Source organism: Erinaceus europaeus, chromosome 11 (genome assembly GCF_950295315.1).
Source record: "Erinaceus europaeus chromosome 11, mEriEur2.1, whole genome shotgun sequence".
Taxonomy (NCBI): Eukaryota; Metazoa; Chordata; class Mammalia; order Eulipotyphla; family Erinaceidae; genus Erinaceus; species Erinaceus europaeus.
Genome location: NC_080172.1, coordinates 44,055,675 through 44,077,397, shown reverse-complemented (window position 1 = coordinate 44,077,397; position 21,723 = coordinate 44,055,675). Strand labels below are relative to the sequence as shown.

General features: G+C 40.0%; 1 protein-coding gene across 8 annotated transcripts in view; it reads left to right on the top strand.

Annotated features, from left to right (window-relative positions):
- The window catches only part of RERE (arginine-glutamic acid dipeptide repeats), a 523,083-nt gene that overhangs the window by 316,266 nt on the left and 185,094 nt on the right, over positions 1 to 21,723 (top strand). For all 8 annotated transcript variants that reach the window (XM_060201410.1, XM_060201416.1, XM_060201414.1 and 5 more), the window contains 2 exons: positions 1,589 to 1,713; positions 3,432 to 3,531. In XM_060201410.1, coding sequence (XP_060057393.1) covers positions 1,589 to 1,713; positions 3,432 to 3,531 — 225 coding nt within the window. The remainder of the gene's footprint in view (positions 1 to 1,588; positions 1,714 to 3,431; positions 3,532 to 21,723) is intronic.

The window sequence follows — 21,723 nt, the reverse complement described above, 5'->3', positions numbered from 1 at the left end:
TGTTTATTAGACTGTATTTATGTCTAATGAGCTTTTTATATTATACTTGCTGTTCAGGTTAAGACTATACCTATCAGAACACATTTCTCTCCCCTCAAACAGTTATCTCTTCCTCTATTTATGTCCCCTTGTTCCAGCGGTTTTTTTTTTAAGGTTACTGCCAATTCTCTGCCCTTTTAAATGTTAACTATAACTCATTGTTATCAACCCTCTTGACAATAGCATATAGTTAATAGGATAGTTTCTTTAATTTTTTAACAGATAGTCTCTGGTGAGGTTTCATTTTTTTTTTTATAAGTTCCTTTGTAAACTTGTGTTGGAAATTGGTGCCCTTCCCTTTTGAGAAAGCTCTGTTTATTTAATGAGAGTTAGAGGGGAAAAGATGAAATGAGAGAGACCATGGCATCATATGCAATACTAGGACTCATGCCTGGGGATTTTTTGTATGCAAGTCTTGTACTCTACGTACTGAGTCACTTTTTTAAAAAAATATTTATTTATTTATTCATTCCCTTTTGTTGCCTTTTTTTTTATTGTTGCAGTTATTATTGTTGTTGTTGATGATGTCGTTGCTGTTGGATAGGACAGAGAGAAATGGAGAGAGGAGGGGAAGCCAGAAAGAGGAGAGAAAGATAGACACCTGAAGACCTGCTTCACTGCTTGTAAAGCGACTCCCCTGCAGATGGGGAGCCAGGGGCTCAAACCAGGATCCTTACACCTATCCTTCCACTTTGTGCCACTTGTACTTAACCTGCTGCACTACCACCCAACTCCCTCTGAGTCACCTTTTTAATCAAAGTCCTGATAGATTTTTTTCCCCTTTTGCTTACATAAATCCATTTCTATTTCACTCTGTGTATAATGCTGCTCATTTAGTAGAGATTCAGCTACAGATTGTGAAATCTTATATGGAGAAATGATCCTGAGGTTTTGCTACATACCACTTTCAATGATTCATCATTTTGACATTATTTTGGTACTGTCTATATATAAAGGTTTAGTAAACTACCTATTCTCAAATCTGCCTGCTAGGTAGCTTTTTGTGTGCTTTGTGACTTTTTTTTAACCAGATTATCTCTTGGTTTCTGGCTGTTCTGGGAATTGAACCTGGGACTTTTTTTTTTTTCCTCCAGGGTTATTGTTGGGGTTGGTGCCTGCACCATGAATCCACTGCTCCTGGAGGCCATTTTTCCCCCTTTTGTTGCCCTTGTTGTTGTAGCCTCGTTGTGGTCATTATTACTACCATTGTTGATGTTGTTCATTGTTGGATAGGACAGAGAGAAATGGAGAGAGGAGGAGAAGACAGAGAGGGGGAGAGAAAGACAGACACCTGCAGACCTGCTTCACTGCCTGTGAAGCGACTCCCCTGCGGGTCGGGAGCCGAGGGCTCGAACCAGGATCCTTACGCCAGTCCTTGCGCTTTTGCTCCACATGCACTTAACCCACTGTGCCACCGCCCGATCCCCTGAACCTGGGACTTTGACTTTTTCCCAGGCATGAAAATCTTTTTGCATAATCATTCTTTAACCTCCTAAACCCATCCCCACCCTTCTCCTCACATTGTGACTTCTTTATCCCTGTCTTACAGGCCAAACTTCCAGATTTGCAACCATTTCCTTCTCCTGATGGTGATACTGTGACCCAGCATGAGGAACTGGTCTGGATGCCTGGAGTTAATGACTGTGATCTCCTCATGTACTTGAGGGCAGCAAGGTAAGAAGAATTCTTCCTATCCTGCTTTTTAAATTAAGCCATCTGAGTAAGTGAAACACTTTTTTGTTTCTTCTGCGATTTTTTTCTCAAAAAAATTTAATTTTCTCACCAGGATTATTGCTGGGACTCGATTCCTGCTCTATGATGCCTCTATTCCTGGCAGTGCCACCACCACCACCCCATCCCTGCCCCATTTCCTTTTCTTATAGAGATGAGAGAAATAGAGAGGGAGAGAAAGGTACCTACAGCACCGCTCCACTGCTCATGAAGTCCCCCACACACACACACACACACACATGATAACATGTGCATTCTACTGGATTCTCTACCCTTGTACCCCCACTGGCTGGAATTGTATTGCAGGGGTATTTGTTTGGGGCGTCTCTGAACCTTTGTTTGTTTTTGTTATTGCTTTTTAAATTTTTTATTGGGGTAATTAGATTTACAGTAAATGCAGTTGTTACATGTGTAAAAATTCCTTAGCTTTCTGCAAGACATTCTTTTTTTAAAAAAAATTTATTTATAAAAAGGAAACACTGGCAAAAAGCATAGGATAAGAGGGCTACAACTCTGCTGGAGCTCACGTGGGTTGGCTCTCAGCCAGGAAGGTAAATCACCGGTTCTCCCTCGCTGGCTCAAGGGCCCAGTGATACAGACAAGAGACACCAGGGAGAATTGAAGCACTCTCATTTAATGGCAGATGGACATGGTTTTAAATAGAGATTCAGACAAAGAACGTTTTTCAAATATGTCAGAAATTACAGGTTTCTTAAAGGTCAGCTTACCCCTATGGTAGGGGCCTGGTATGACAGGAATTGATGAGATACATGAAGGTCAAGACAATTATTCTCCATGATGCAAGCAACTTAATTATCCAAAGGTATTTGAGAGAAACATAGGGGTTAAACCAGCAGGGTGAGATAGAGAGAAGATAAACAGAGCATGGTAGTTATCAAAGCTACAAGGAAATAAAGTTTGGAGTTTCACTGACTGATGTTAGAGAGGTGTTTGATGGAGTATGCTTTCTCTAGTGATCAAAAGTGAGGTGATTGTGTGAACTCTGGGGGACTATGTGAACTTTGAATGAACCTTAAGGCAGGCAGCCATGTGGCCTGCAATTAGTGGGGAGAAGCATTGAGGTCTCTGTGGGCTTGAGAGTCTGAAAAGGAAGAACTAAGTCTGAGAGACTGTTTTTCCCCTTTGCTCATCTCAGTGAAAGAGACTAACAAGGGATGTCTTTTCCAGATCTCCATCCAAGGATGGGGAAAGTTTTCCCTAAGCTTTATCAAGCTTACACATAGTCCCACACAACTCCACACAATTCTTACCAGCAGAACTCTGTATTCCTTCCCCTCCCCTGATAGCTTTCCTCTTCTTTATCCCTCTAGGAGTGTGGACCAAGGGACATTATAGGATGCAGAAGGTTCTGCTCCACCGTCTGTAAGACATTCTAACTCCCCCACATAGGTCCTTCCTGCCTTCATGCACCAGGACCTGAAAGCTCTCTCTTGCCTGCCCTCCCACTGTCTCTCCCACTCCCCTCAGAGTAAAGAAACTTTTTCTCTTTTTGATGAGGTGAAACGGAACCGAGAAGTCTAATTTATCATACATATAATGGAATTTTGTGTGGGCTAAAAATATACTTTGAGAATTGAGGGCTGGGTGTTCTATACTAATGTTTTCTGGTGATTTTTTTTTTTTTCTTTTTGTCTTCCAAGGAGCATGGCAGCATTTGCAGGAATGTGTGATGGAGGTTCCACAGAAGATGGCTGTGTTGCAGCATCTCGAGATGATACCACCCTCAATGCACTGAACACAGTAAGTCTTTGATGTCCCCATGGGTGGGAATAAATTGTTTTTTGTTTGTTTGTTTTGTTTTTCTCTATCCCAACTTTAGGGACTATGTGGTGAACATGGAGTATTAACTGGCCTGAATTCACAGGAGTAAGTATGGTGGTTTGATGTAAAGATTAAATGAGTCATCATCTTGGCCATATTGATCCATCACCTCAGACCAGTGGTAAAATACCTCTAGGTTGTTTTTTTCTAATCTGTGACCAGGATTCTGTTGAGACAATAGTGAAAGTATCGCATTTAGTGATTAATTTTTATTGAGACCCCTAGAAGAAGAATTGAGACCCCACAGAACCATGTGCTATAGGTGCCTCTCTATCCCTTTCCCTCTCTGTCTCCCCCCTGCCCTCTCAATTTATGTCTCTATTCAATAAAATAAAATAAATTTAAAACAAACAAAACCAAGTTATCCTAATAGTTGACTGCATGACATCATATGATTTAATCTTATAACACACAGAGTAGCTCAGAATAGCAAAACTTACTCTGCTAGAAATAATCTAAATATTGAAGGTGCTTTACTTTTTGGATTCAATTTTGATACTATTCTGTGTTCACTGGAGTTATAATGAAAAGTTATTGTATCTTAAAGTTACTTGAAATAATTATTCTCTGTGGTTACTAATGTGAAGGCATCAAACTTAAGAAGTAGTTAGGAATTTTTATGTATTTTTGTTATATAAGTAGCTTCTGTGTTGTTATGTATAACATATAGAATATGAGCATGAGTCAGAGATGATCAACTGGGTAATGGTATAGAAATATTAACACCTGGGTGGAGGGTAGATAGCATAATAGTTATGCAAACAAACTCTCATGCCTGAGGCTCCAAAGTCCCAGGTTCAATCTCCAGCACCACCATAAACCAGAGCTGAGAGTGCTCTGGTTTAAAATAAAACTGGGGGAGTTGGACTGTAGCGCAGCGGGTTAAGCACAGATGGCACAAAGCACAAGGACCGCCATAAGGATCCCGGTTCAAGCCCCTGGCTCCCCACCTGCAGAGGAGTCGCTTCACAAGCGGTGAAGCAGATCTGCAGGTGTCTATCTTTCTCTCCCCCTCTCTGTCTTCCCCTTTCTCTCTCCATTTCTCTCTGTCCTATCCAACAACAACAATAATAGCTACAACAATAAATCAACAAGGGCAACAAAAGGGAATAAATAAATATTTAAAAATAAATAAAACTGGAAACTATCTAGATGATTCTGAAATGTATGTACAGAGTCAGCAATGTGAGTAATATGGTTCATTAGTAGAGTACATGGCTCAGGGTAATTGAAGCCTTAAACATAAGGAAGATGGGTGGAGGTATAGCATAATGGTTATGCAATGAGACTTTCATACGTGAGGCTCTCAAGTCCCAGGTTCAATCCCCCACACCGTCATAAGCCAGAGCTGAGCAGTGCTCTGGTAAAATAAATAATGAAGAAAAACAAATAGAACATCATAAATGACATAACAGTGCTCTAGTCTTTTTTCTTTCAATTAAAAAAATAAAAACATATAATTTAAAAATCAAATGTATATGACAACAGGAATGCCAAAACAACCTTAAAAAACAAATAAAAAAATAACACTCATACTGTATAACTACAGTATTGATAACAACTGGGGTGCTGATAAAAGAATGTTACAGTAGTTAAACAGAATCTAGAAAATACCCAAGCATATACCTGCAACAGTAAATGTTCAAGGTAATTAAGTGAGAAGAGAAAAGTCTGTTTTTAACAAATATTCCTCCAGTAACTGATATCTGTGTGGAAAAGAATGAACTTTTACCCCCTACCTCCCATCATATGGCAAAATTAATTTGCAGTGAATCACAGGTTTAAATATAAGAAATGAAAGCTTCAGGAAGAAACTTCAGAAAAAAATTTTGTAATTGGGGCTAACCAAAGATACTTCCATAAAAGGAAAATGATATGTTGGGATTTAGCAAAATTAAATACTTTGCTCTTTGAAAGTCATCATTACAAAAAACAGGGTCATGTTATGTAAGAAATTTTTCACAATGAATGTATCAAAGGACTTAAATATGCAGTGTAAAAGGAACTCTTACAATTAAACTATAGTAAAAGGGGGAAATCAGTTTTTAAGATGGGCAAAAGAATTAACTGGGCAAAAGATAATTTACAAAAGAATAATAAAAGTCAATAGAAATGAAAATATGTTCAGAAAATTAAAAAATATATCAATAAGATATCACTACACATCTAATAAGACTATAATGTAAAGGACAGCATGGTCTTTTTGAGTATGTTTGAGAACTGAAATTATATCATACTACTGCTGTGAAAGCTAAGTAATATAGCTTCTTTGGAAACCCGTTTGACAGTTTATATTAATTTTGTATCCTTTGCTATTGCCTTTATTTTTTTTTTTAATTTTTATTTATAAAACGGGAACACTGACAAGACAAGACTATAGGATAAGAGGGGTACAATTTCACACAATTCCTACTACTCCATATCCCATCCGCTCCCCTGATAGCTTTCCTATTCTTTAACCCTCTGGGTAGTATGGACCCAGGGTCATTATAGGCTGCAGAAGGTGGAAGGTCTGGCTTCTGTAGCCACTGCTCATTTCTACTAGCTTTCTGGTTAATTCCTTGGGATTTTCTGTGAATAAACGTGTTATCTTCAAATACATTTTACCTGTTTGTCTAATTTTTAATGCTTTGTTGCATTAAATGCTGATACAGAGTAGGAAAGATGAGAGATGGTTTTATTTTATTTTGTAGCTGATGATCAGTCATAAGACAGCTGTACTTAGTTACCTAGGTACTTTGTTTTATATTTTAAATATTGATCACTTCATGAATTTACGGTTCACCTTGCTCAGGGGCCATGCTCTGTACCATTTCAGTTTTTAGTGTTTGTGTTGCCTAAGCGAGCTCCCTAGGTTCTTCAGGTTTCTCTTTGTCTCTCTTGGTTAGAATTGGGCTTTTATGTAATTGTTACTTTTATCTAGCATTGGTAGTTATCTTTCAGCATGAATTGACCCTTTTAATATTTTTATGACCATTTTTCTGTCTGATAACACTATTTGTCTTGAACTCAGTTTTGTCATAATACTACTTTAGCTTTCTGTTTTATGTACAATTTTCTAACTAAACACTTTGAATCTTGCTTTCTTGTTATTAATATATTTATTTATTAAATATAGACACAAAATCAAGAGGGAAGGGGGAGATAGAGAGAGAGATATCTATAGTGCTGCTTCACCACTCAAAAAGCTTTCCCCCTGTAGGTGGAGACCTGGGGCTCAAACCCAGGTCCATGTGCATTTGTAACATGTGCACTCAATCAGATGTACCACCACTTGTTTTTTCTTGATATTTAAAGCACATCTTTTGAATTTTATTTGTTTCTTGCTTTTTTAAAAAGTCAAATCTGGGTGGTCTAGGAGGTGCAGCAGTGAGTAAAGTGTTGGACTCTCAAGTTGAGGTCCTGAGTTTGATTCCGGGCAGCACATATATCAAAGTGATGTCTGGTTTTCTCTCCTCCTATCCTTCTCATTAATAAATAAAGTAGTCTTGGGAGTCGGGCTGTAGCACAGCGGGTTAAGCGCAGGTGGTGCAAAGCACAAGGACCGGCATAAGGATCCCGGTTCGAACCCCGGCTCCCCACCTGCAGGGGAGTCGCTTCACAGGCGGTGAAGCAGGTCTGCAGGTGTCTATCTTTCTCTCCTCCTCTCTGTCTTCCCCTCCTCTCTCCATTTCTCTCTGTCTTATCCAACAACGACAACAACAATAATAACTACAACAATAAAACAACAAGGGCAACAAAAGGGAATAAATAAAATAAATATTTAATAAATAAAGTAGTCTTAATAAATAAAATTAAAAATTAAATAATCACATCTGGCATGTTCTAAATTTTCTTTGGGATGTTTAGCCATTTTAATTTAATGCATGTAGTTCTGAGATTTATAAAAACCGACTGTTGATAGAGCACCTGGTTGAACACGTTACACTGTGCAAGGGCCCAGGGTTTGAGCCCCCATCCCCACCTGCAGGGGGAAAGCTTTACAGCTGGTAAAGTAGTGCTGCAGGTGTCTCTCTGTCTCTCTTCCTCTGTGTATCCCTCTTCCGTCTTAATTTCTGGCTGTCTCTAACTAATAATTAAATAAAGATAATTTTTAAAAACCAAATTCATTCATTCTAAAGGCAGAGAGCCAGCATGTCATTCTGACAATTCCATTGCTGAATTTCAAATCCAGCACAACAGACATGAAGATCCAACACTTTATCCACCGTGCCACCTCCTGGGCCCATGCTTTGTATGCTTTTTTTTTTTTTTTAAACAGAGACAGGCAAACAGGCAGAGAGACAGAGGATATCATAGCACTGAAGCTTCCTTCAATGTTGTAGGGGCTGGACTTGAGCCTGGGTCACACTTATGGCAAAGCATCACACTACCCAGGTAAACTATTTTGCTGGCCCTATTTGTATTCTTTAAAGCAAAGCCCATGTTGAAGAATCACAGAAGTAATTAATGCGTAAATATCTTCATTTCTTTCACTTTCTTTTCTTCCTTTCTTTTTTTCCCCTCAGATAGAGAGGCAGAGGGTGAGAGAGGAAGAAAATACAGCATACTGCAGCTTCCTCCATTGCTGTGTGATTCAGCCTTTCACATGGGTTGCATCCATGGCAGAGCAACACATATCCACGTGAGCTTTTTTTTTTTTAGGCCCATTTAAAAGTTTTGGTTCAGTGGTGAGTTTGCAGAATAGCAGTTGATGTAATTATTCATTGTTTGTTCACTTATTTTAATAGCAGAGAGCTTAAGGGTTGATCAGGAATTTTCTTAGTTATTATAAATTAGTGTTTTTATTTTATTTTTAAGCACTGCTCATATCTGGCTCATAGTGGTACCAGAGACCAAACCTGCGAGCTCATAGCCTCAGATGTGAAAGTATTTTTATATATAATCATTGTGCTATCTCCCCATCCCCAATCTATTTGTTTTTATGAGAAAGAAGAATGTCCTAAAGGAGAGAGAAAGACCAGAATATGCCTCAACTATGCTTTATAGAAGTGCTGGGATTGAATTTGGGGCATCTTCAGCCTTAGGCATGCAAATTCAGTGCTATACTATGCTGAGTTATCTTCCTGGCCCTGATCATCAGGAAGAATAAACAGTAAAAGCTTTATTCATTTATCAGAGGGAGAGAGAGAGAGACAGACAAACAGAAAATTAGAATATTAATCTGACACGTGATGCTGGAGATTGAACTCTAAGACTTTATGCTAGAGAGACTCACTTTGCCACTTGCAAGCCTTGATCTTTTTTTTTTTAATTATCTTTATTTATTTATTGGATAGGGACAACCAGAAATAGAAAGAAAAGGGGATGATAGAGAGGAAGAGAGACAGAGAGACACCTGCAACACTGCTTCTTCACTAGCAAAGCTTTCCCCCTGCAGGTGGGGACTGGGGCTTAAACCCTGGTCCCTGCACATTGTGACATGTGTGCTCAACTAGGTTTGCCATCACCCGCCCCCAAGCCTTGATTTTTTCTTTGCTCCTTCCCCCCCTTTGTTGCCCTTGTTGTTTTTGGTGCCCCCATGTGGTGCCAAGGTCTCAAAGCCTAGTAAAATGTTACTGCCTTAGCTATTTCTTGGCCCCTGACTATTTATTTTTCCCTTTTGTTGCCCTTGTTGTTTTTTATTGTTGTTGTAGTTGTTGTTATTGATGTCATCATTGTTGGGTAGAACAAAGAGAAATCGATAGAGGAGGGGAAGACAGAGAGAGGGAGAGAAAGACAGACACCTGCAGACCTGCTTCACCGCCTGTGAAGCAACTCCCCTGCAGGTGGGGAGCTGAGGACTCGAACTAGGATCCTTACACCAGTCCTTGCGCTTCGCGCCACGTGCACTTAATCTGCTGCGCTACCGCCTGACTTCCCCCCCTTGTTTATAAATTATTTATTTATTTATTCATGAGAAAGATAGGAGGAGAGAAAGAACCATCCATCTCTCTGGTGCATGTGCTGCCAGGGATTGAAATCGGGACCTCATGGTTAAGGATCCAATGCTTTATCCACTGCACCACCTCCTGGACCACGGCCCCTGACTTTTATTTTAAATTTCAGTGTTACTTCATTGATTTAGAGAATTGTTATTTTCAGAAAGGTATATTTCTTTCTTTCTTTCTTTCTTTTTTTTTTTTTTTTTTTGCCTCCAGGGTTATCACTGAGGCTCAGTGTCAGCACTACGAATCCACTACTCCTGGATGCTATTTTTTCCCTTTGTTGCCCTTGTTGTGGGGTTGTTATTGTTATTGCTGTTCTAGCTGTTACTGTTGGATAGGACAGAAATTGAGAGAGGAGTGGAAGACAGGAGGAGAGAAAGACAGACCTGCAGACCTGCTTCATCACTTACAAAGTGACCCCTGCAAGTGGGGAGCTGGGGGCTTGACCCAGTATCCTTAAGCCAGTCCTTGTGCTTTACACCATGTGTGCTTAACCCACTGTGCTACCACCCAGACCCACTAGGGTATATTTCCATATTCCCCAAGATAGGTATCGATATGTCTCACTCTTTATCAATTTGTCATCCTGTTCCATGGAGAGTTAGATATTCAGCCTCCCCTTAGTGCTTTTCCCTTCCCTCTTCTGAGTTTCCAAATCTGCTTCAATAGACTATAATTTTTTGAGGTTTCACTCTGCATTGCTCTTTACTTTGTTTCTTTGGTCCCTTCTGTGAGTGAAATCATCTAGTATTTGCCCTTCTTCTATCTTATTTTGTTCAATGTGATTCACTGGAAAAAAAAAATATATATATATTATACACACACACTTATTTTTTATTTGATAAGACAGAAAAATTGGGGGGGGGATACAGTGGGAAAAAAGAGACATCTCCAGCACTGCTTCAGCTTTGGTAAAGCTTCTCCTCTCCAAGTGGGACTGGGGGGTTGAGCCCAGGTCCTTGCATATGATAACATGTGCACTCAGCCTTGCACCACCACCCAGCTCCTTCTCTGACTTATTCTTACTCAAGTGACTTTAGTTTTCCTTTTTTATATCAGGTATCTTTCCCATTTCCTAATTAAATTAAAATATTTTGACTTATCTTTCTAGGTAACTTATTTACATTTTTGTTTGACTTTTTTCACTAACTATATACATATATATGCTTATTATATATAAGTAAATTTTATAGTCATGCATCAGTTTTATTCCCTGAATATGATTGTCAGTTTAAGGTTTTCACATATTTGAGAATATGCTTATTTTATTTATGCCTGCCCACCTCTTTTAACAAAAAATTCAAGGCTCTTAATAGCTTAGTAGTCTTTTTTTTCCTTCATATCTTCTGTGCTTATAAATAGCATTATCTGTTAACCACTGTATATTAATTGCCTTTGTTTTCTGAGTTTTAGCCCATTGCCAGGTCCATATTATAGAGGCACTGGATATTTGTTGAATGATGGAGTAAATAAACCAGGTTCAAACTCAGTTACATGTGATCACCCAGAACTTCTCACTATAAAATTGACATAAAAGAAAAAGAAAAAAAAAAGCCTTCCCTTGGATTATTTTCATCTTTCTCTCTTGTTCTATAAAATCATGCCTGCAGAATTTTATCAAAAAATTTCTATCTGTTCATCACAAATGGACTTCACTTAAGCATCTAGCCTTGAATTTATCTTTTTTTTTTCCATGCTTAGAACTTAAATGAGTGTCCAGTATTTCTTAGCACCCAAATTAGGGTAGGAAGCCCTTTGTTTATTATTCTTCTGAAGTAACAATGATCAGGATTCTTCTTTCTTTAATATTTTGATTTATTTATTATTTACTGGGTAGAAACAGAAATCAAGGGAGAAGGGTGAAATAGAGAGAAAGAGAGATGCCTGCAACACTGCTTCACCACTTAGGAAGTTTGCTCCCTGCAGGTGGGTACTGGAAGCTTGAACCCTAGCCCTTGCACATAATAACAAGCACTCAACCAGGTGCACCAATGCCTGGCCCTGATGTCCAGGCCTCTGTTTTCACTCCACACCCATACTCATGATGTAAATTTCTCTCTTTATTATTTCTTTTTTCTTATTAGTTAGCATTAAGTGGTAGGAAGTTGGCCTTTGCTTGTCAGGGTTTTGTTTTGTGGGTAAAATAAGTAACTGGAAAATTGGTAAGCTATATGATTTCTTGTTTAGAAAACCAGTAAGTGTCAGAACAATACCTTAATGTAAGTCAGCCTTAAGTAATACCTATGCTAGTGTAGGGCATTTGAATTTATTACATGTTGTTTTGTTAACAATAGCATAAATGAATTCAGATAGATAGGTAGGTAGGAAGAGAGAGACAACTGCAACATTGCTCTACCACTCCTGATGCTTCCACGCCGCAGATGAGACCAAGGGCTTGAACCTGCCTGTGTCCTTGCACATGGTACTGTGTGCACTCATCCAGATGTACCACCAGCTGGATTTTATACTATAAAAAGTATTTGTAGAATGAACAAAATAGTTATTTAATAATATTGTATGAATAGTTTGTTGTTTTCATTTATGTCCTTCTGTTGTGATTTGAGTATGAACTTTGTGATACTAAAAATATAGACGTATTTCTTTGATAGTTTTATAACATCTGCAACACATTGGTGCTAGTATGATAATACAGTGATTTACCGTCTTTATAACATTTATTTATATATAACATTTATTTACATGATAAAATTTCTACATATAACTGCCACATTAAATGATTTATTTCAAACCATCATGTTGCCAAGTGTTTCTTCCTTGAATTAGGATTCACACAGCTCTGGAATCAAGTTCCTCCTAGCCTGGGCCTGGTAGAATAGAGAGGGCATCCTCAAGGACCCTAGTGAGCAAGGTCTGGTTTTCTTGTATGTATGAGTTTTTTTTTAAAAAAACAAAACAAAACAAAACAGTTTATTTATTTATTTATTTATTTATTTATTGGATAGAGACAACCAGAAATCAAGAAGGAGGGGGGTTTTAGGGAGGGAGAGAGATAGAGAGACATCTGCAGCCCTACTTCACCACTCGTAAAGCTTTCCCCCTGCAGGTGGGGACCAGGGGCTCAAACCTGGGTCCTTGTGCATTGTAATACATGCGCTCAACCAGGTGCACCACCACCCGGCCTGTATGTATGAGTTCTTAGATGGTCTGGGGTTAGGCCTGGTTAACTTGAAGCTTTTGCTCTATTAAGTCTCTGTTATCTGTTGGGCTGGAGAGATAGCAAAATGATTTTTCGAAGAAGACGTTCATGCCTAAGGCTCCAAAGTCTCAGATTCAGTAACCACACCACCATAAGCCAGAGCTGAACAGTGCTCTGGTCTTTCTCTGTATCTTTCCCTCAGTGTGTCTGTCTCATTAAAATAAAACAAATAAATTGTATTTAACAACAACAAGAAGTCTCTCTTATCTATTAGTCTTTGGTCCTACAGCCCTGCCCTAATCCTTGCTCTGCTGAACTGAACTCTTGGCAGGTTGGTTGTCTTGGTGAGCCCTTTTCTTTCAAAACTTATATTGCCTATAGCCAGTTACTTATTAGACTTCTTGGAGAGTTACACTGGACTGTCCTGTCCCTGTCCTCCTATTAATTGGCTTACCTTCTCCCTACCCACAATGCTGGCTGTTATGATGTTATGTTATGCTATGCTATGCTATGCTATGCTATGCTATTATTGCCTTTTCTCTTTTTTTCCCCTTTCTTTATATTTGATAGGACAAAGAAAAACTGCGAAGAGAGAGAGAAATAGAGAAGGAGAGAGTCACCTGTAGCCCTGCTTCACCTCTCATGAAATTGTTCTCATCTTACTCCATCCTCTTACATTAAGCTTTGGTTTATCTTTTCTTTGAATGTGTGTTTCCTAAGACATAATGGATGGATTGTGTTTGTTAATCTATTTAATTGCTCTGACTCTTTTAGCAGGTGAATTTAGGCCATTCATATTTAGGGTGATTATTGATATACATACTTACATCCACTCTGATTTTTGTTTTAAGATTGTTTTAAGTTGTTGATTCTTTTCCTATTTGCTTCTATTATTTTATATGATATGTTTCTCACTACTTCTTTTTTTTTTTAATATTTTATTTATTTATTAATGATAGATATAGGAGGGAGAGAGAGAGAAACAGACATCACTCTGGTACATGTGCTGCCAGGGATTGAACTCAGGACCTCATGCTTGAGAGACCAACATTTTTATCCACTGCGCCACCTCCCGGACCACATTTCTCACCACTTCTATTCATTGTAGTCTTGTAAGTCCTTATCATTGCAGCCAGGCAAGAAAGAGATATCAAAGGAATCTAAAGGATGAAGTTAAATTATCATTATTTGAAGATGATATGCATATACTCAGGAGACCCCCAAAACTACTGGGAATCATCAGTACTACCAGTAAAACAGTAGGTTACAAAATCAATACTCATAAATATGTGGCATTTCTGCATACAAAAGATGGGCCAAGGAAAGGGAACTCAAGGAAGCAATCCCATTTGCAACTGAATTTCCCAGCCCCCGGCCCCCACCCCACCCACCATTCCCCAAGAAACACCTAGAAATAAATCTAACAAAGAAGGTGAAGGACCTTTTCAAGGAAAACTATAAGACATTGTTAAAAGACATAGAGGATGGCAGGAGTCGCGTAGCACAGCGGGTTAAGTGCAGGTGGTGCAAAACGCAAGGACCTGCATAAGGATCCCAGTTCGAGCCCCCAGCTCCCCACCTGCAGGGGAGTTGCTTCACAAGCGGTGTCTGTCTTCTTTCCTCCTCTCTATCTTCCCCTCCTCTCTCCATTTCTCTCTGTCCTACCCAACAACAACAACATCAATAACAACAACAATAAAACAAGGGCAACAAAAGGGAATAAATAAATAAATAAATGTTAAAAAAAAAGAAGAAAGAAATAGAAGATCCTACAAAGAAATGGAAGAGCATGCCCTGTTCATGGATTGGAAGAATATAATTAAAATGACAATTCTGCCAAAAGCAATCTATAGATTCAGTGCAATCCCTATTAAAAATCCCAGTGACATATTTCAAGGAAATTGAACAACTTATCCAAAACTTCATGTGGAACTATTAAAAAAAAAAAAAAAAAAACCACAGATAGCAAAAGCTCTCATGAGGAAAAAGAAGAAAAAATGGAGGCATTATGATTCCTGACTTCAGTTTAGACTGCAAAGCAGTAGTAGTTAAAGCAGTGTGTGGTACTGGAACAAAAATGGACATATGGAGCATGCAACAGGGCAAAGAGTCCAGAGCTAAACCCACACATGTATATGGTAAAGGGGGCCAAAACTGCCCAATGGGGAACATAAAGTCTCTTTTAACAATTGGTGTTGCCTGAATTGGCCAACCACATGCAGAACAATGAAACTAGACCACTACCTAACACCATGCACCAAAATCACCTCAAAATAGATCAAAGATCTGGATATGAGACCTGAAGCTATAAAATACAAAGGAGAATGCATTGGTGAAACATTTCAGGACCTTAACACTAAAGATGTATTTGGAGACTCCACCCCTTGGGCAAGGGAAACAAAGCCAAAAATGAAGAAATGAGACTATATCAAACTAAAAAGCTTCTACACATCAAAAGAAAATTTCATAAGGGTAAACGGGAAACCCAGCAAATGGGAAAAGATACTTGCACACTACACTTCAGACAAGCGGTTGATATCAAACATCTATAAAGGACGCATAAAGCTCAACAAAAAGGAAAAGAACAGCCCTGTAAAAAAGTATGCAGATGACAGGAATAGATGGTTCTCTAAAGAAGAGATACACATGGATTCCACAGACATATGTGGAAATGCTCCAATTCACTCATTAGTGAGAGATGCAAATCTAAACCACACTGAGATTCTACCTCACTGAGATTCTACCTCACACCTGTGAGAATGGGCTCCATCAATAAAACATGAGAAGGTAAGAGGTGGAGAGGAGGTGGTGAGAGAGAAACTCAATTACACTGTTGCTGGTGGGCATGCAAATTGGTGCAGCCATTATGGAGAACAGTGCGGAGAGTCCTTAAAGAAATACAAATGGAAAAACCTTATGATCCAGCAATTCCACCCCTAGGCATACACCCAAAAGACTTAGTAACAGTGATTCGAAGGGATATATGCAGTTGTTTCTCTATCTCTCTATTTCCCTATCCCTTCTCAATTTCTCTGTCTCTATCCAAAATAAATAAATAAATAAGTGAAAAAAAAGAAGAGAAGAGAAAAGCCTGCAAGTACATAGAAGCTGTCAAACTTAGTGTGTTGGGGCTAAGTTTTTCAAAATTCTAATTTTACTTGAAATTCAAATCTTAGTATAGGCTTATATTAGTAGTTGCTTTCCTTGAAATGAAAGTTTATTTTTCAAGAGGGTATCTGATAAGTATCCAAGTATGAATGATTACAGTTTTGTCAGTTAAAAATAAAAATTGTGTTCCCTGAGAAAAGTACCGGTTATGCTTCCAACTCAACAATAAAAGGGCTTCTCTGTAAATAATCCATGTCCTTTGCTATGCAAGAACAACCCTTTTATGTCATTTCCCAAAGAGAGGAATTCATCAGTTGGGATTTGATAAAATTTACAATAGGGTTCACAAACTATCCTTAGGGATGCATTAAGATATGTTCTTGAGGGTTGTGAGATATCTTACACAGTAGAGCACACTTTTCCAAGAGTAAAATCCCAGGTTTGAGTAGCCAGCAGTGCTGTGGTGTTTCCTCCCCCCCCCCCCCCCCCCGGTACTAAAAGCAGATTTTTAAATTCTTAAAATATTTTTATTCATTTCATTTTTTTTCCTTTTTTAAAAATGTTTATTTATTCCCTTTTATTGCCCTTGTTTATTGTTATAGTTATTATTGTTGTTGTCATTGTTGGATAGGACAGAGAGAAATGGAAAGAGGAGGGGAAGACCTAGAGGGTGAGAGAAAGACAGGACACCTGCAGACCTGCTTCAATGCCTGTGAAGCGACTCCCCTGTAGGTGGGGAGCCGGGGGCTCAAACCGGGATCCTTACGCCGGTCCTTGTGCTTTGTGCCACATGCGCTTAACCTGCTGTGCTACCACCGACCCCCTATTCATTTCATTTTAATGAGAAGGAGTACATATAGAGGGAAAGAGAGAGAGAGTAAGAGACCAGAACACTGCTCAGTTTTGTTTTATAGTGGTGCTAGGGATTAACTCTGGGACTTCAGAACCTCAAGCTCGAAAGGCTTTTGATAACCATTATGCTCTCTCCCCAGACCTCTCTCCTTCTCCCTCTCAACCCTTCTATCTGGGAAGAGAAGGAAGAGGAGTAGGAGTAGGAAGGAAAATAAGAGTCCACTAGGAGAAATGGATTAAGTAGAAGTGAAGTTCACAGTAAAGTCCTAGTGACAAAATAAATAAATAAATAAATATATTTTTTTATTTTAGGAAATATTGAGGTTATATAAAATATGAAAGTTAAACTAGATGAAGCCAGATATCCTTCAGTTAATAGCAATAACTAACATTTGAGTATTATCTAATTACATGAATTAGTTCATTATTTTAGTACTAGTAAAAAAAATGTTGGTAGTGATATTCACAGAAATTCAGAGCTTTACACAGGAGGTGAAGGACCTTTACAACAAAAACTACAGAACACTGTTACAAGAAATATAGGACACACAGAAATGGAATATCATTTCTTGTTCCTGTATGAACTGTGACACACCCAGTCAAGCAAATATAGTACAGAGTATAAGAACCTGTGCAAGGATCCAGGTTCAAGCCGCTGCCCCCCCACCCCCCCACCCCCCGCTCTCCACCTGCAGGGCAATACATGTCACAATCAGTAAAGCAGGTCCACAGATCTCTTTCTCTATCTCCCTCTCCTCTTTCAATTTCTCTCTGCCCTATCCAACAAAATGGGGGAAAATGGCCACCAGGAGCAAAGGATTCTTAGTGCTGGCACAAAGTCCCAATGACAATCCTGGAGGCAACACAAAAACAAAACAGAACTAAACTAGAAATGATGGATCAACAGAGCAAAACTGAAAGCCCAGAAATGAGCCTACACATATATGAGCACCTAATGTATGACAGATGGGCCAAACCCATTCAATGGGGTAAAGAAGGTCTCTTCAACAAATGGTGCTGGGAAAATTGGGGTACCACATGTAGAAAAGTCAAACTGTACCACCATCTAACACCATTGGCCAAAGTTAAATAAAAATGGATCAAAGATCTAGATATTAGGCCAGGAACTCTAAAATTCATAAAAGAAAACATAGGTGAAACTTTGCAGGATCTTGATATCAAATATGTATTTGGAGGGAGTCAGATGGTAGCTCAGAGGGTTAAATGCACGTGGTGCAAAGCAGAAGGACCAGTGGAAGGATAGGTGGAAGGATCCTTGTCGAGCCCCCGGCTCCCCACCTGCAGGGGAGTCACTTCACAGGTGGTGAAGCAGGTCTGCAGGTATCTATCTATCTATCTCTCCTCCTCCTCTGTCTTCCCCATCTCTCTCCATTTCTCTCTGTCTAATCCAACAACAATGACATCAATAACAACAACAATAATAACTACAACAATAAAAAGGGCAACAAAAGGGAATAAATAGAAAAAATTTAATATATATATATGTATGTATGTATATATATATTTGGAGACTCAACCCCATGAGGAGGGTAAATGAAAATAGGAGTAAACAAATGGTATTACATGAAACTAAAAAGCTTCTACACACTGAAAGCAAAACTACACAAGGATAATCAGGCAACCCACTAAATGGGAGAAGATATTTGCACATCACACATCCAATACATGACTAATATCAAACGTCTATAAACAGAATTAGTACAGCTTTTTTTTTTTTTTACAGAGCACTGGCTTTGTTCTGGCTTATGGTGGTGCGAGGGCTTGAACCTGGGACCTTCAAGCCTCAGATATGGGAATTTGTTTGCATAACCATTTGCTATCTTCCCCATCCACAGCTCTACTTTTGTAGTAAAACAAATCTAATAAAAAATTGGGCTAGGGGCTGGGTGGTGGTGCACCTGGCTGAGCACACATATTGCAATGCACAAGGACCCAGGTTCAATCTTAGGTTCAATTTCCCCAGTCCCCAAGTGCAGGGGGGATGCTTTGTGAGCTGTATAGAAGTGCTATAGGTGTCTCTCTGTCTTGCTTCCTTCCTATTTCCCCCTTCCCTCTCGATTTCTGACTGTCTCTATCCAATATGTCAATAAAGAGATAATGGCTTATATCAACGAACCAGGAGATGACAGGTGTTGGAGAAGTTGTAAAGAAAAAGAAATTCTGCTATACTGCTGATGGGAATACAAACTGATACAGCCTCTTTTGAAGAACGTATGGACAGTCCTTAAATAAATAGAAATGGAATTACCTTATGACCCAGCAATACCGCTCCTAGGCATTTATCCAAAGGACACTCAAACACTAATTCAAAGGGACATATGTACCTCTGTGTTCACAGTTGTATTATTCACAATAGCCAAAGAGTGGAAGCAGCCTAAATATCCATCACCAGATGACTGGATAAAGAAGTTATGGAATATGTACTCAATGGAATACTATTCTGCAAACATAACAGATGACATATGTCCTTTTGGACAAAATGGATGAAACTGAAGGTGATTATGCTTAGCGAAATAAGTTGAGATGGTTTCACTCATGTGTAATCTAGAAATCTGACACGCATGAAGTGGGGGGAAGGGGGAAAGAAGGGGAGGAACAGAAACAAGCAAACTGTTTCTAAGACTTGTAGGAACTATGGTGGTCCCAATTTGAGGCCCCAGTTCCTCACCTGCATGGGGAGGGGGTCGCTTCACAAGTGATGAAGCAGGTATGCAGGTGTCTTTCTCACTTTCTATCTTCCCTTCCCTTCTCAATTTCTCTGTCCTATTCAAACAAAAAACAACAATAACCCAGGGGTCTGGCGGTAGCACAGTGGGTTAAGTGCATGTGGCACAAAGCACCATATCCTGGTTGGAGCTTCCTGGCTCTCCACTTGTAGGGGGGTCGTTTCACAAGTGGTGAAGCAGGGCTCCAGGTGTCTGTCTTTCTCTCGTCCCCTCTGTCTTCCCCATCTCTCTCAGTTTCTCTCTGTCCTATCCAACAAGGACAGCAATGACAATAGTAATAACAACAAGGATGATAAACAACAAGGGCAACAAAAGGGAAAAAATAGCCTCCAGGAGCAGTGACTTCATCTTGCAGGTACAGAGCCCCAGCAATAACCCTGGAGGCAATTAAAAAAAAAAAACCCAAAACTATGGTGGTTATCTTTGGGAGGTAGGAGTGTAATAAAAAGAATTCCAAGAATTTGGTAGTATAGCTCAAAAGTAACCAAAGGTCACATGGAGGGCAGGGAGTTAAGTTTATTTTACCTTAATGGGTTGCAGGCGGATTCCTACCAGACCTGTACAGCTTGCCCCAGCACACAGCTTTTATCAGTTTCAAACTGGGTGTGGCACAAGGCGATTGGTTAGAAACAATGTCCATCAAGGTTCTGACCTGAATGCGAGCAACTACTAAAGCAGTATGATGAGTCGGGCGACCCACATGTGGCTGACCATCTCATTGCCTCCCTGGATGCAGCACGCCAAGCCCGCTGGCAACAACTCACAGAAAGTCTGAACTTCACCCACTCAAGTAGGAAGGCCTGGAAGCTTCTTCACAGACTGGGTGCCGGTAGCCAACCCCCTCCCGTCTCCCATCCTCCTGTATCTCCAAACTCAGTGGCCAGTCACCTAACTCAAGTTGGACGTGCTAAGATCGACCCAGTCTGGAAAAGAGAAATTTCCCACGAGTGGTCATCCCACTTCCGGTTATCTTGTCCATCTCCAAAACTCTCTCCCTTTACACTGTCTGAACTGGAAGACGCTTTGAAGAGGGTTAAACCGGGAACAGCTGCTGGCTATGATAACATCACCCCAGAACTCATTCTTAACCTGGGTCCCGCGGCAAAGAAGTGGCTAGCTTCATTCCTGTCCCACATCTTGGAATCTGAGTCTATGCCCAAAGTTTGGCGTCGTGCAAAGATAATAGCGGTTTTGAATCCAAAGAAAGACCCAACACTGGCCGCCAGCTATAGACCAATTTCTCTCCTTTCCGTGTGTTACAAACTCCTTGAGAGGCTGCTTCTGTCACGTATTTCTCATCTTACAGAGAAATTCCTATCACCCGCCCATGCTGGTTTCCGCCCAGGAAGATCTACCTGCGAACAAGCCCTGGCCCTCTCAACTTACATTGAAAATGGATTCCAGAAGAATTTAAAGACAGGTGCTGTCTTTGTTGATCTCACAGCAGCCTATGACACGGTTTGGCACCGTGGTCTCCTAGTCAAGATCTCAAGATGCCTGCCTCCATGGGTGGCCAACACTATATCGTTTCTTCTCCAAAACAGAAGATTCCGGGTGCATCTGGGTGGCAAGTCTAGCAGATGGAGACTTGTCTCAAGTGGCCTCCCCCAGGGCTCTGTTCTGGCTCCTACGCTATTTAATATTTACATCAATGACCTCCCAGAAACTTTTTCAAGGAAGTTCATTTACGCCGATGACATCTGCTGTGCAACTCAGGCATCCAAGTTCGACATCCTCGAGGAAACATTCACGAAAGACATGTCTCTGATATCTGATTACTGTAAAAAATGGCGACTAATTCCTAGCACTGCAAAAACGGTATCATCTGTTTTCCATCTACACCATGCCTCGGCCTCGTGTGAGCTTAATGTGCAGCTTGGCGATACAAGAATCCGGCATGAAGCCCAGCCAGTCTATCTTGGCGTTACTCTCGATCGCACTCTGTCATTTCACAAACATCTCATAAAAACTGCAGCAAAGGTGGGCGCGAGGAATAACATCATTGCAAGACTGGCCAGCTCCTCATGGGGCGCGAGCGCTTCCACACTACGATCATCATCTCTGGCATTATGCTATTCCACTGCAGAATACTGTGCCCCAGTATGGTTCCGTAGCCCCCATGTCCACTTGGCCGATTCCAAATTATATTCCTCCATGAGGATAATTTCTGGAACCATCCGTTCCACCCTGGTTCCATGGCTGCCAGTTCTTAGCAACATCGCCCCACCAGATATTCGTCGGGATGCGGCATCATCTAAGTTCATTTCCCACATCTATGCTCGACCGGACCTACCAATATACGCGGATATCTTCGCCCACC